Source organism: Sinocyclocheilus anshuiensis, unplaced genomic scaffold, assembly GCF_001515605.1.
Source record: "Sinocyclocheilus anshuiensis isolate Anshui unplaced genomic scaffold, SAMN03320099.WGS_v1.1 scaffold1024, whole genome shotgun sequence".
Taxonomy (NCBI): Eukaryota; Metazoa; Chordata; class Actinopteri; order Cypriniformes; family Cyprinidae; genus Sinocyclocheilus; species Sinocyclocheilus anshuiensis.
In genome coordinates this window covers 1,213,301-1,227,833 of record NW_015552843.1, presented here as the reverse complement: position 1 = coordinate 1,227,833, position 14,533 = coordinate 1,213,301, and the positions used below count along the sequence as shown (strand labels likewise).

Sequence of the window (14,533 nt, the reverse complement as noted above, 5' to 3'; positions counted from 1 at the left end):
ATACGGTTATTTAAAAAGAACAATGGATTTTTACAGCAACAAAGATGTTCACAGACGTGAGATCTCGCATAGGCAAGTCTTGCTCCTCCGACTTACTGACTTAGAAAAGAAACAGATGTGCCCCTGTGTTAGATTTGCATTTTGTGATGTCTGTAGGCATCAATGCAAAAGGTTCAGCAAATATTCCAGAGGACATTTCTCATTCTAAATCTGGATATGATTAGGCTCTGATTAAACTGGCTTTGATTAGTTTATACGCTCAGGTAGATGAGGGATTGCATTAAAGTTCTTTGTTTACCCTAATTAGCCATTGAAGCTGCAGTCACATCAGCCTTTCACTGTGGTACATGCTGTTCCTATGACAACTGCCTCACTGTCATGGTATGGTATTTAAGAATTCCCCTCCATTGAGGCAAAATCTCATCGCATTTCACAGTAAGATTACATTACAAACAGATGGAGGAGGTCATAGGATTTTTTTTAATTTAATTCAAATCCTCTACCAGAACATATGAACTCGTGTTTGTAAAAGTGTAACCTGCTTTCCTAACTCTCTTACTGTGTCCCTGTGTGTTTAGGTGTGAGAGTGTCACAAGCTTGCATCTGACTTGCTCTGGAAAAAAAAATAGGTCATCCTTAAAACAAAAAGGGTGCAGTCAACATGGCAACCGTCTGCTGTTTTTTTATTGGCTGACTTGTTTCCATAGTAACAGGTTAACCTTGAGGCTGCAGTCGCAGACCAGTTTGCTGTCTAGGCGAATCCAGAATGTATGAAGAGCTCTGCTAAGTCAAGATGTCACCCATGTTTCAAAGCTCCAGCAACACTGGAGAAAGGGTCTGCATGTTGTAGCAACCTAGTGAGAGTGCAACGCAGTCTCTATAGGAGTCTGCAATGTCAGCTTTGTACAGTGCCTGAAAAAAAGTATTCACATTATTACATTTTTTGGGGAATGGTACATTAGGTTATTTTCACATACTATGTATTGTTCTGCCATTTCAAAATGTGGAGAAGAGGTTACATTTTCCAAACTTTTTTGTCTTATGTACTCCCAGAGCCCCATCAATAAGAATCAAGTGCTGTTTGTCTTTAACATTAAACCATAAAAAAGGCATTGTAACTTATATTATGCCAGATATTTACAAATATATCAGGAAATTATTTGTCGACATGCCACTGAATTATTAAAAAACAAGTCAGGTTTTTGTTCATTTTAGTTCACCCAAAAATGAAAATTAGCCCATCATTTACTCACCCTCAAGCCATCCTAGGTGTATATGACTTTCTTCTTTCAGAATCAGACGAATCCAATTGGAGTTAAACTAAAAAACGTCCTGGCTCTTTCAAGCTTTATAATGTCAGTGAATAGGTGATTTTTGTCAACAGTCCAAAAGAAGCCAAATAAAGCGCATCCATCCATAATAAAACGTGCCTCACACGGCTCCGGGGGGTGAATAAAGGCCTCCTGTAGCGAATCAGTGCAGTTTTGTAAGAAAAATATACATATTTAAAACGTTATAAACAGTTTTCTTTTACTTCCGGTAACTGTCGTACACGGAAGCCGACGTAGGACGTATGCGTAGCGTATGTGCTGGTGTGAGCATGCTAGTCTTGTGAGAACCAATGTTTGTTTACAGGAGCAAAGGAAGCAAAGATTCCTTTCTTGGTCTCCTCTTGGCTTATATCGAAATCCTCCGACATTTTTCTTTACAGATCCTCATTTTGTGCTTCTAATTTGTGACTGGCGTTTTGTTTTGTGCTCTCCTGTGTGCTTCTCTGTTCGTCATCTCTCACTGGCGCATGCGCGACGCATACGTCTTACGCCAACCGATGGAACTGCGTTCAATTGTGAATGCGCATATGACAGTTACTGGCAGTGACAGAAAAGTGTTTATAACGTTTTAAATATGGATATTTTTGTTACAAAAACGCATCGATTTACTACAGGAGGCCTTTATTCACCCCCGAAGCCATATGAGGCACGTTTTATTATGGATGGATGCGCTTTATTTGGCTTCTTTTGGACTGTTGACAAAAATCACCCATTCACTGCCATTATAAAGCTTGGAAGAGCAAGGACAATTTTTAATTTAACTCCAACTGAATTCGTCTGAAAGAAGAAAGTCATATACACCTAGGATGGCTTGAGGGTGAGTAAATAATGGGCTAATTTTCATTTTTAGGTGAACTAACCCTTTAAACGATCGTGTGAATTATCAAAACTTATCATATTTGTCCGAAAATTATCGTACACGAGTCAAACCTACAGAATACAGCTATCTACCAACAACATTTTGACATGAACTGCAAATTACCACAATAAATAGTTAATAGATAATAGATGAAATAGTTTAGCGAAGTGATACTGAACTGTTGTGCAGTCGACAGACCTGGAACTACTTCATAGCTGTGGGTTTACTGGAAAATATATATGTATATTTTTTGTCCCTGGTCAGATTCTGGCCTTTAAAAATGTCTCCTCCATCAAGCTAAATAAGTCATATCTGTAAAATGTTAAATTAAGAGATTGATGATGTCTGGTTAATTTCAGCCAAACATTCAAGGTTAATTCTTTGACAGCTGCCCTTTGTTTCCAGTTGCCTAATTTGGTAAAACAGTCTGAGCTTTAAAAGGACTTGTTTATGCCAAGTTTCCTCCATTTTGTTGAAACAGATGTCACATCTATCTTTTCTAACCTTCTATGGCTTTTTCCTTGTAACAACTTAACAAAAAAATAACTTCTAACTATCTCTACAATTTTCCTGTACTTGATCGTTCATTATTCCATTGCAATAGAAATGTTTTCAGTTCCTCTTAGTGAAGACCCCTTCAACTTCACCCAGAGGTATCTAGTATATGTGCAATTGTTTCCTCTCAGGGTTTCTCAACAAAAACACCTCAAGTTTACTCTAGTCACTATTCTATTTAGCTACTAAGGTCATGGCTAGGTCAAGGTCTTCTTCTGATGTTTTATTAAGATTGTAGAAACATTTTAGCTCAATTGTCTTTAAACTCTTGAGTGAACAACACATTTTCCCCAAATGCATTTGAGTTCCATAGTTGGATTTTAAATGTCCTTACTGAACCTGCAAAATCACAATGAGATAGGAGGAGTGAAGTACTGCCCCCTGGTGTTAATGCTGCAGCAGTACATGTGGGGAAAAAAACTCCTCCAACCTGCTCTCTCCGAGCTGCCTCAAGAACGTTTTGAACTATAGTGTTTAAGGAACAAACCATACTCCAGGATAAAATATCAAATGTAACTTATATGTTTACTGCTAAAACAGTTTACTGTTTTAGATCCTATCACAAACATACGGTCATAAAATGAAGTGCTGCAAAATACTGCACCTCCATGAGTGTGCTAGCTAATTTATTTTTGTTCCTGGCTGGTTTAATGAAATTACAGTAAGTGTTGATCCTCGCAATTCACAGCTGCCTGAATTGCTTGAACAACGGGTCAAACCTCTGATGAGCAGCTATGTGGTTCTTGCTGCTCTTCATCACTCCATGATGAAGACCCATCTGTCCCAAAGTAACGATCACCAAAGTCTCCTTCAATGACAGCAAATACACACCCACAAGATTTCAGTACATAGTGTAGGGTTTGTTTCTTTCTTATATTTATATACACTACCATTTAAAGATTTAGGGTCAGTAAGACGTTTTGGTATTTGACAATAAGGTCCTATTAGTTAACATTAGTTTATGCATTTACTAACATTAACTAACAATGAGCAATACATTTGATTACATATTTATTAATCTTTGTTAACATTAGTTAATAAAATACAACTGTTAATTGTTAGTTTATATTAACTCATTAAATATATGAGTCCATTAAATATGAACATATATAACTTTTAATAATGTATTAGTAAATGCTGAAATTTAAGGGATAGTTCACTCAAAAATGAAAATTCTGTCATTAATTACTCACCCTCATGTCGTTCCAAACCCGTAAGACCTTCATTCATCTTCGGAACACAAATTAAGATATTTTTAATGAAATCCGAGAGCTTTCTGACCCTCCATAGACAGCAAGGGTCCTACCACGATTAAGGTCCAGAAATGTACCAAGAACATCGACAAAATAGTCCATGTGAAATCAGTGGTTCAAAAATTTTATGAAGCTTAAAAAATACTTTTTGTGCGCAAAAAAACTAAAATAACTTTATTCAAAAATTCTTCTCCTTCGTGTCACCCTAGCGCCATTTTGGAGAATACCACGACGTATGTGCGTGCTTTCTACGTTTCTGGACCTTGAATGTGGTAGTTGCGTTGCTGTCTACAGAGGGTCAGAAAGCTGTAGGATTTCATTAAAAATATCTTAATTTGTGTTCCGAAGATTAACGAAGGTCTTACGTGTTTGGAACGACATGAGGGTGAGTAATTAATGACAGAATTTTCATTTTTGGGTGAACTAACCCTTTAACATAGCATTATTAATTAAGATTAATAAAGACTTTAGAAGTATTTTTCATTGTTCGTTTGTGTTAACGAATGTAAATGTTGTAAATGTTTTTGAAAGACATATCTTATGCTTACACATGCTGAATTTATTTGATCAAAAACACAGTAAAACAAAAATACTGTGGAATATTATTACCATTTAAAATAACAGTTTCTATTTAATATATTTTAAAATGTAAGTTATCTCTGTAATAACAAAGCTGAATTTTCTTCAATGTCACGTGATCCTTCAGAAATGAATCTAATTTGCTGCTCAATAAACATTTCTTTTTATTATCAATGTTGAAAACAGTTCAAAAGAACCAAATTTATTTGAAATTTACAATAAATTGTGAATGTATTTATTTCCATTTTTATATCCTTGCTGAATAAAAGTATTCAATTCTTTATTTAAAAAAACCCCTAAAACTTACTGGCCACAAATTTTTGAATGGTAGTTTATCTATGTCAGAAAAACTCACCTATGCCTGGAATGACATGAAGGAGGTCATCTAGACTCTTGTCCACAGCAGTGGTGATGATTTTGACACGAGGGAAGGCGTAAGCCACTGAGTGAACACCCAACTCCGCCATCAGCAGAGACACCAACACAACCTTGTCTTCCTGGACGTCATGGTCCTGTATATACATATACATACACTCACATTCAACAAATGTATCATTTTCACAATGAATTGTGGCACCTAATTACTTTATTAGGTACAGCCATTCAGGGTTTGTACTGTTTGTTTGTACACTGTGGAATGAACGAGGTCGATAGCCACATACCAGCAACACTCTCACTGCCATCATGGCTGCCGCTCCTGTGGAAACGGTGCTGTCCATCAATATCACATGGTCCTCACTGATGTCTCTGGGCAGTCGCAGGTAGTGCAGCTAAATGGAGGGGGGGAGTCTTAGTTACCACGGAAACGAAGTGAGGAAAAAGGGAACCACAGCCACCAAAAAAAATGAAACTGAGGAGTCAGGAGATCTCTGTTACCATGGAGACAGAGACCAACAGGCAAAACGGACATATAGGGTTTGAGAAGAGCCGAGAAAATAACAGATACATTTTTTTTTTATCTAGAAAGTTGCTAGAATTAGTCAAACTGGGATTTAGTAGTAAGATCTTTCTTACAGTAGCTAAGACAAGCAAGAAGGCTTCATTGCATTTTCAATCTGTTACTGATATTGTGTGCAGTGATTTGAGGCCTGTGTTACCTCTGGTTCTCCTGAATCTAGATTAGTCTGGATCAGAATCTTGCCAATACGGACGTCTTTGCACACGGCTCTCAGAGCAGGTTCCATGGTCTCCCCGGCCCGAAGAACGGACACACCTGTGATCTAGGTGACAGAAGGACAGGTGCTGCTTCAAAACCAATATGATTTCAATCAAATACTTGATGAAAAATATTCCTAATAGTGGAAATGAATCTTTAAATACTGAAAATGAACAGACACACAAATTTACCCCTTTGCCACTAAATCTGCGACTCTCATACTCTTGGCCTTGTAGTGTCTGGACGAAACAGGCCTGTAAAAAGGATGGATATTTGTGTGATGATACATACAGTAAAGCTGAGAAGAAAATGCTTCACTCTGTATTCCTTAAAAGGGATGACAAAAGGTCATCAAAATATTTATATTAAGGCAGTCATATTTACATTAATACTTACAGTGAACCATTTATTTATAATATTTATTTTAAAAAGTACTTTCAAAGTAACAGGCAAATTTACTATGATTAATTATAAATAATGAAAAATAAGGCGATTAAATGTGCCAACTGACTTGTATGCTGATTAATTAGCTGGCATTTACTGTAATTGATTCCATTAAATTTTATAATCATATAAGTGTTATTCATTGCAATTAGTTTGATTAATTAAAAATGTGTAGTTGCATACTGTAGTCTGTGTAATTGTTGCTATTCGTTTGATTAATCAACAGGCATAATTAATTCAATTCAAGTTTTTATTGATATATGTGATTATTAGAAATTAATTTGATTAATTAACTGCCATTTAATGTAATTAATTCAAATTACATTTTATTCATATATGTGTGACTAATTGTTCCTCATTTGATTAATTAACTGGCATATATACTTATTTTCATTGCTATATGTGTGATTATTAGCGATTTATTTGATTAGTAACCGACAGCTCATGTAATTCATTCCATTAAAATTTTACTTAAGCCTTAGTTATAGTTTAAATCTCAAATTCAGGTTTGATCGCACAATAATATCAAACTTTGGCAAAAAAAGACACTGAGTGGCACACATACACACAGAAAAACACCCACACACCTTGGAGGGCAAGAAAGACAGCGTATGTTCAATAAGCAACCGCATCAGTCTCCTTGAGTAGAAGATGAACTCGTCACGGCTGGTGTCTTTGTTCCTAAAAACAAACAGAAAAATTGAGGAGGAGTACATAAAAGACGCAGAGAATAGGGTAAAGCAGGCCAGTGAGTCATTAGCCTGATTCACACATGTGAGGAATTCTGAATGGCAGACGGAACAGATGAATGGATTCCAAAACACATTTCAACAATGAGCATTAACATTTAAAAAGTAGGATTTCTTTTGATGTGCTTCAGAGAACTGATTCATATGACACTCACCTGATGATGGTGTGGAGACCGCGGACCTGTGGTGTGCTTTCCAACACACTGAGAGTCTGAGGAAGTGGCTGAGACTGATGGGCCATGGTCAGGAGCGCCCTGTGTGTGTGTGTGTGTGCATATGAAAGAGCAGAGACATAAGGTAAATCCGCACCGTCAAAAAGAAAAAGACGATTCAAATACAAATGAAAGCCGCTTGTACACCAGTCAATGACATTTCTAACACTGTCACTAAAGGGATCCATGTGGGCAGTGGGCCTACATTTGAAAACATAGTTATGGGTTATAGTGCTATAGCTGGGTGAGGGCTAGTTGTGATGCTTTTTACTCCAGAGAATATTTCTATATTTTAAAAACTAATTTTTTTACAGACCGTAAATGTGTGTTTATGTATGAGGGTGTGTGTGAGAAAGAGGAAAACTTCTCAACCTGACACTAATCTCACGCTGCCGAGAGAATGCATGCAATAGAACAGAGGTGAAAGATCAGTGAAAAACAATGAAAGAGAAAGAATGAGGCTGAGAGTGTGAGAGAAGTCATCTGTCTTGTACCAGGAGGACAATTGTTTACCTAATTTTTCCTAAATTTACAGGCAGAGGGCGCCGTTTGCGTTTGTTTTGTGTGGAAATGTGAAGAAAGCTGAAGCTGAAGAAGAATCTTTAAGTCTATTCAACATGCCATACAGAGTTTGGCATGTTTAATAAATTGTATTTGACTGGAATGCTGGTTTTGTAATATTTTACCTATTGTATATTCTAACATTGATAAAGTGCTAAATGAGTTTTGTGAGGCAAGGCATTTTGAGCTCCTTTATGAAAACAAACAGTTTATGATTACAACTATAAAGTGATTTTTTAAGTTGAAATTGTGTATAACACATAACAGTGACTGTAAAATATTTATTTTAGGTATGGGAGTGGCATATTTTGAGTTTTGAAAATTGGAAAAGAGCTATTGGGCTATTTTTGATTGGTCAATGAGCTAGTTTGTTTTGGTGACCTGGCAACCCTGATGCCACATTCCCCTAAAATTTTGGAGATGATACTGGGAGAAAAAAACCCATCTCAGGTTTACATAATGAACTAAGCTGTTAAAAAGAGGTTTTTAAGTTTTTTTTTTCATTTGACCTGTCTTGTCTAGGGCAGACTACCAATGTGACCACAAAAAATAAGCAAATAACTTCTCCTGGTCTGGAAGAATGGATAAGATTAGTTCACAGGACACTATCATAATGTCCTTTTTCACTCACCTTTTCTAGCTGGCTGTGAACATGCTGAACAATCAGGTCAATGGCCACCATGTTACCTCCACCTGTGTGTGAAGGAGAGAAATAAATAATGGTAACATCTGCAAACTGCAATTATTCACTGCACCAATGCATGTGTGTTGAACTCACCACGTGGCACTACAATGTCTGCAAGTCTCATGGTGGGTTCGATGTACTCCTCGAAGGCTGGTTTTACAAATTTGTTATATTGTTTAATGACCCCCTCAATGTCCCGGCCTCTCTCTGTGATGTCCCTCCTCAGCCGCCATACCAGCCGGATATCTGAATCTGTATCAACAAAAATCTTCATGTCCATCAGCTGCAAAAAAAGAAGAAGAAACGTGACCCTGGACCACAAAACCAGTCTTAAGTCGCTGGGGTATATTTGTAGTAATAGCCAAAAATACATTATAGGAGTCAAAATTATAGATTTTTCTTTTATGCCAAAAATCATTAGGATATTAAGTAAAGATCATGTTCCATGAAGATATTTTGTAAATTTCCTACTGTAAATATATTAAAACTTAATTTTTGATTAGTAATATGCATTGCTAAGAACTTCATTTGGACAACTTTAAAGGCGATTTTCTCAATATTTAGATTTTTTTGCACCCTTAGATTCCAGATTTTCAAATAGCTGTATCTCGGCCAAATATTGTCCTATCCTAACAAACCATACATCAATGGAAAGCTTATTTATTCAGCTTTCAGACATTTTCGAAAAATTGACCCTTATGACTGGTTTTGTGGTCCAGGGTCACAAATATTATGCTTTCAGCTGTAGGATATAGTGACGGAGATATTTTTACACTCAAACCAAGATCAAAAATTAAGTAATCAATATTAGTAATTACTTTAGTAATCAATATAAACTAAATGGAAAAACTGTACTTTAAATGCACTGATTTTGTCAACTTCTAGGAGCACATTAGCATATAGATCCTATTCCTATTCTATTCGATATGGGCTAAAAGCCACAAAAGACAAATTTTGATTTCATGCAATGTTATTAAGATGGATTTGTGATAATGGTCCTTCAACATCTCCCTTACTTCATCACCAAAATATTTTTATCACTTTCTTTGCTTTGAATTTTTATCTGTATTTACTAAACCGAAACATCTGATCATACCTGCAAGAGCTCTTTGTCTGCAAAGGACAAGATGCCTTCAAAGATAATGACACTGGCACCATAAACATTTTTCTGAAAGAGTATGAAATGAAAACGCAAAGACCATCAAACAAACTGAAATCTTTTCCAAGCCATCACTATTATAAATTATGACTGTTTCTGTGGTATATATTTTTAATATACTTCTGGAAAATATGTGAAACATCTGCCACACACACTCACCCAGTCTTTCTGGCATCCATGTGTAGTGAAATCATAGACTGGGATTTTTACACTTTTTCCCTGTTTAAGTTTCCGCAGCGTGGTCACAAGCAGCTCAAAGTCGAAAGCTCCAGGATGGTCAAAGTTATAGTCGTTACGGACAGCCAGAGCTTGTTCCTCTGGAGACAGAACCTGCAGATGGGTAACAAAGGTTGCATGTTTGATCACTGGTGGAGGGCGACACAGACACGGGAAAGATCACGATCCTGCCCTACCACCATATGTGCTTTAACAGCAATGCAAGGGATGCTATTATATTCTGATCACATAAACCATGGCATCTGGGGCTGTTGGTAATATATTAGGATTAGCGAAAACATGTTAAGAGCTACATAAAATTAAAGGGGTCATATGATGCGATTTCAATTTTTGTTCCAGAACAGTTTAACCCAAATATCCAGATGTGTGCAGCACATTTTATGGAGGACTGTTTACTGTAAACAGACTGTTTACTGTACTCTAAAGAGCCAGTTACTTTTAGTGAATAAAAAACATACAGCACAACCAGTTTAGCCAGAATCCTGAATTAATGAGTCTTAGATTCTTTGTGGGGACTCAAAACCATCCAGTATAGAGCTAAGGCAGTCCGATTCCTAACAAACTCAAGATCTTAAGATCCAGTTCTTTTTAGTAGATCAGCACAAATACAGAAGTGTAGTTTCTGACTGGTTCTTCATAGCACAACCATTAATACTATTTAAAGATACACATGATACACATTATGAGTATTATCAAAAGTTTGTTTGTGTGGTTACGTGTTGGTACAAACATCAAAAGAGATGAAGAAAGAAGGAGAAGGATTACAAAGATTTTCAGAAGCACTTGACTTAACAGGTTAACTTCACACGGTGGACCAATCACTCATTCAGATCTCACACTCGATACAAACACTCACAAACATCTCACCTTATAGAATGAGTCCATAGACAGCAAAACCACCCAAGGAACATCCAAAGCTTCAATGATTTTATTGGCTACAGTAGTTTTTCCAGAGGCACTGCCACCACACAGACCTGTAATAACAGGATTACTTCATTCTAGGGCTGTGCAAAAAATCGGATGCGATTTTCATGCTCATCTCGTAAGTAAAGCCGGTTCTGTGATTAGTAGTAAATCTCCAGCATGTGCGTTCAGATGTAGTGGCATTTACTACACAGAGCCTAGATCACTGACAAGCTACACAAAATCGCATTCAAAATCGGCAATGAATCGCCTGCGATTTTGAACATGATTTTGTGTAGCTTGTCAGTGATCTACGGCTATTGTGATACCTCTGTGTAGTAAATATTTTTCTGTTCAGCATGAATTCAGTATGTTTCCATCGACTCGTTATCGACCAATAACAAAGGCCTCTTTAAACTGGGCTCCATGTTCATTGTACCAGGGCGGTCTGCCGGCTGTGTAGATGGTACGTGTGCCGGTGCGGAGCAGTGGAGGTTCTGTTTTACCCAGAGTGCTGCTTTTCCTGTGAGAGGTGCTGACCGCAAGGAGGAGTCTGTCCAGAGAGTCTTCACCACTTCCACTGGAACAAAAAAGAGAACTGTTTTAATCTTAGTTTAGTTTAAGTTTTTACTAATCTTGGTTCATCTTAATTTCAATATATTTAAATACACTATTCAAATCAAATGTTGTATCTGTTAATATTATTTAATGGACCTGAGCTAAATGTATTACTCATTGTTAGTTGATGCAGTTAGTTAACATTAAATAATGGTACCTTATTGTAAAGTGTTACCAAGACACATGTAAGTTGATTTTCCCAAAAAGTGTGAACACCGTTTCTATCAAATCAGGGCTGCGTTCAGCCCGACAAAAACGGTGCAAAACGTTTTTTAAACGGAAACAGTGATGCGTTGAACACCCTGTTCTAATGACGCAAGAGTTGCAACTATGGCAGCTGAGAAGGCCATTATTTGTGTTATTTTTGAAGAATTTTCGGAGCCTGATGAAATCGGTACAAATACGTGTTTAATACTGCAAAAAATACGCTCGATGGTACAGTCACTGCCCTTGTCCTAGAGAATAAAAGAGAACATCCCAATCAAATGAAGGGATTTGTGGAAACTGTGGTTCCTAATTATTGTGATCCAACATTTGCCTCGCATTTCAGGATGAAAAGACAAACATTTCAGGTGAAGGATAATCCACTTCTTACCTCCAAGACTGTGTTATGATCTATATGACCTTATTATTTTTATTGTGAGTATTAGGCTTATCATTATTGCTGATCACTGTTGTTGTGCTATGATATTGTAATATTTACCATTATATAATCAGAGGGGTATAGAAAAGTTTATGAAAGTGTCACTCCATAATACAATAGCAAAATATATAAATATGTACAGTATTTTTATGTAACATTAATCAGTATTTAGCACACAATAGAAGACATTGCAATTACCAAATGATATTTAGACAGACTTAAAGAAGTTCCAGATCTATACTTGCCCTTATTATTTCAGTTATTTTGCCTTTAATGTAAATAAACATGTGCAAACAATATACTTGCTCTTGTGAATTTATTTGGATGTTAATTACATTGTGCGAGCTGTCTCTTTAATACCGCGTGGTTTATATACATGTTGCTGCTGATTGGGCTGACATGTTTGACACACCCACCAAACAAGAGAAACCGCATCTCAAACCCCGTTGCACACCGTTTCCAGGAAACATGTCATTCAAACCGGAAACCGTCGCAAAACGGTGCACACCGGTTTGAGCTTGAACGTGCCCCAGTTCTCTGTCTGACCCACCCAACATAGCAACAGCAGCTCCACCAATGAGATGCATTTGGGGTGGGGCAATCTGCATGTCCAACCAATGAAATACAGGTGGAGTGTCTGGGAAACCTTACCGACAACAGTTATTTTTGCTGTTCTTTTTGGTGCCACTAGTGCTACGTAAATTACACACTTGACTTTTTTTCCATAACGTTTCATGCAAAACAAATACTAAAACAAACTAAAAAATCAGCAACAAAGCATGTACCACAGAACTAAATGAGTTGCTTTTATCAAAATCCAAAGTGCAAGAAACAAAGTAATTATTTAGTGTTCTTTTTGTCTAGTTTATTATAATTATGAACATATATTTGATAACTTATTTGATGTTTATAGGATATAAATGACAAATGCAATTGTTAATGCCTTACAAAATGAACTGGCAGTGAGTAGCAGGTGTCATTGATATGCTTAACAAAAAGTAAAACCAAAACTATTAAAAATCTTTTTGGAAACACTTTACTGAAAGCCTTTATGTATAATGCATTATAAAGTGTCATTAAAGGGTAAAATGCATTATAATTACTCATAATACGCTTTGCAATACATTATATCTTGTCGTAAAAAATTATAACCAAATTTAAAATGCATAGTGTAACAAAGAATTTATAAGTGTTATAATGTATATTAACTGTGGTTACAATTATTCATGACATTGTACAATGCATTATAAGGTGCATTACAAGGCATAATTAATGCATTAAAACTATTTTTATAATGCATTATACATAAAGGCTTTAAGTAAAGTCTTACCAATCTTTGTTATTAACTGAAATAAGGCTGAAATAAAATTGAATATTACACATATTAGAAATGTTGCCTTCACAAATTAAATGAAATACGTTAAGTACTAAAATGAATACAACTAAAACCAAAATAAAACTAAATGAAAGCTAAATATAAAAACAAAATCCAATATAAATGACGAAGCACATAAATGACAAGGCAAATTACTAAAACTTTAAAAATTAATACAAATGTAGAAACACTATAATAGTATATACAGCAAATATTATTAAAATAACAATGGTGGGCGTGTGTGTGAATGAATGTTTAAGCTATTCTCTTGTACATGATCAACTGATTCAACCTAAAACTGAAACGAACAAGCTTTCAATCATTAAAATCCAACTGAAATCATTTAAGAGGTTTAAAACAGCAGCCAAGAGATCTTTTCCCCTGCATCACGTTAGTGTCATACACAACCCGTCTGTCTCTCACTGTCTTTGTATTAACATGAGTGAGTGACTAAATCAGGCCACCAGTCACAGCACATTCAAAACAGCTCAACAACACAGAGCAAACGAGAAAGGTGCTGCTAATATTATGGTAATAGCCAAAAGACATAACGTCTTAAAAATGTATAGGTCCCTGAAATAAAAAAGCAGACTCAAAATCTAGACTATAAACCCGATAAACTAAAGCGAAAAGTTTAGAGGAAACAGCAGCTGCAGCACTTTAAGCCATTTGAATGATTTACTCTTTAATTGCATATGTCACTCTGTTCAGATTATACTCAAACGAGTGGATAAAGCGGCATTTAATTAACCTTTTAAATACTAAACAGTGCATTTAATAACTTACCCTCCATCTGTACGGAGTGCCCAGCAGCCTGATATCCTGGCCCCTGTGTATCCGGGCAGCGTGCTCATATCAGCTAAAATAGTCTGACGGCTGTCTTCCATATGAGCAATAAAGGTCACATTCTCATCGAAGGATCACATTCTCACACGGCCCAAGACAGATAAACCAGCTAATAATCACAGCTGAAGCACAAAGCCTGGGTCACAGAGAGGGCAGACATCATAGCACTCTGAACGCACTGGGAAAAACACACGCCTTCCCTAAGAAAGCACCAGATCTGTAGATAAACACTGGGATCTGCCTTTGTTTTATCAGAGTAATCCTTGAGGTTTAGCCGATCGTTAGCCGACCACTGACTACTGTATTTGAGAAACCTTTTAATAAATAGAAAAACGACTTTTCTTTGTGTCTGGAAACTCGCTCGCAGT

General features: G+C 36.4%; 1 protein-coding gene across 2 annotated transcripts in view; it reads right to left on the bottom strand.

The window, feature by feature from the left end:
• The window catches only part of uckl1a (uridine-cytidine kinase 1-like 1a), a 27,530-nt gene extending 12,997 nt beyond the window's left edge, over positions 1-14,533 (bottom strand). Inside the window, exons 1-16 of one of the 2 annotated variants that reach the window (XM_016459828.1) lie at positions 14,106-14,533; positions 11,079-11,263; positions 10,648-10,754; positions 9,703-9,873; positions 9,481-9,552; positions 8,478-8,667; positions 8,331-8,392; positions 7,511-7,527; positions 7,082-7,180; positions 6,765-6,858; positions 5,925-5,987; positions 5,675-5,797; positions 5,240-5,347; positions 4,933-5,089; positions 3,465-3,553; positions 486-912 (exon numbers count right to left, since the gene is read on the bottom strand). In XM_016459828.1, the coding sequence (XP_016315314.1) occupies positions 808-912; positions 3,465-3,553; positions 4,933-5,089; positions 5,240-5,347; positions 5,675-5,797; positions 5,925-5,987; positions 6,765-6,858; positions 7,082-7,180; positions 7,511-7,527; positions 8,331-8,392; positions 8,478-8,667; positions 9,481-9,552; positions 9,703-9,873; positions 10,648-10,754; positions 11,079-11,263; positions 14,106-14,206 (1,743 nt within the window). In that variant the 5' untranslated portion in view covers positions 14,207-14,533 and the 3' untranslated portion in view covers positions 486-807. Of the gene's footprint in view, positions 1-485; positions 913-3,464; positions 3,554-4,932; positions 5,090-5,239; positions 5,348-5,674; positions 5,798-5,924; positions 5,988-6,764; positions 6,859-7,081; positions 7,181-7,510; positions 7,528-8,330; positions 8,393-8,477; positions 8,668-9,480; positions 9,553-9,702; positions 9,874-10,647; positions 10,755-11,078; positions 11,264-14,105 lie in introns of those variants that run through there. The other variant, XM_016459829.1, reaches the window with a different exon arrangement.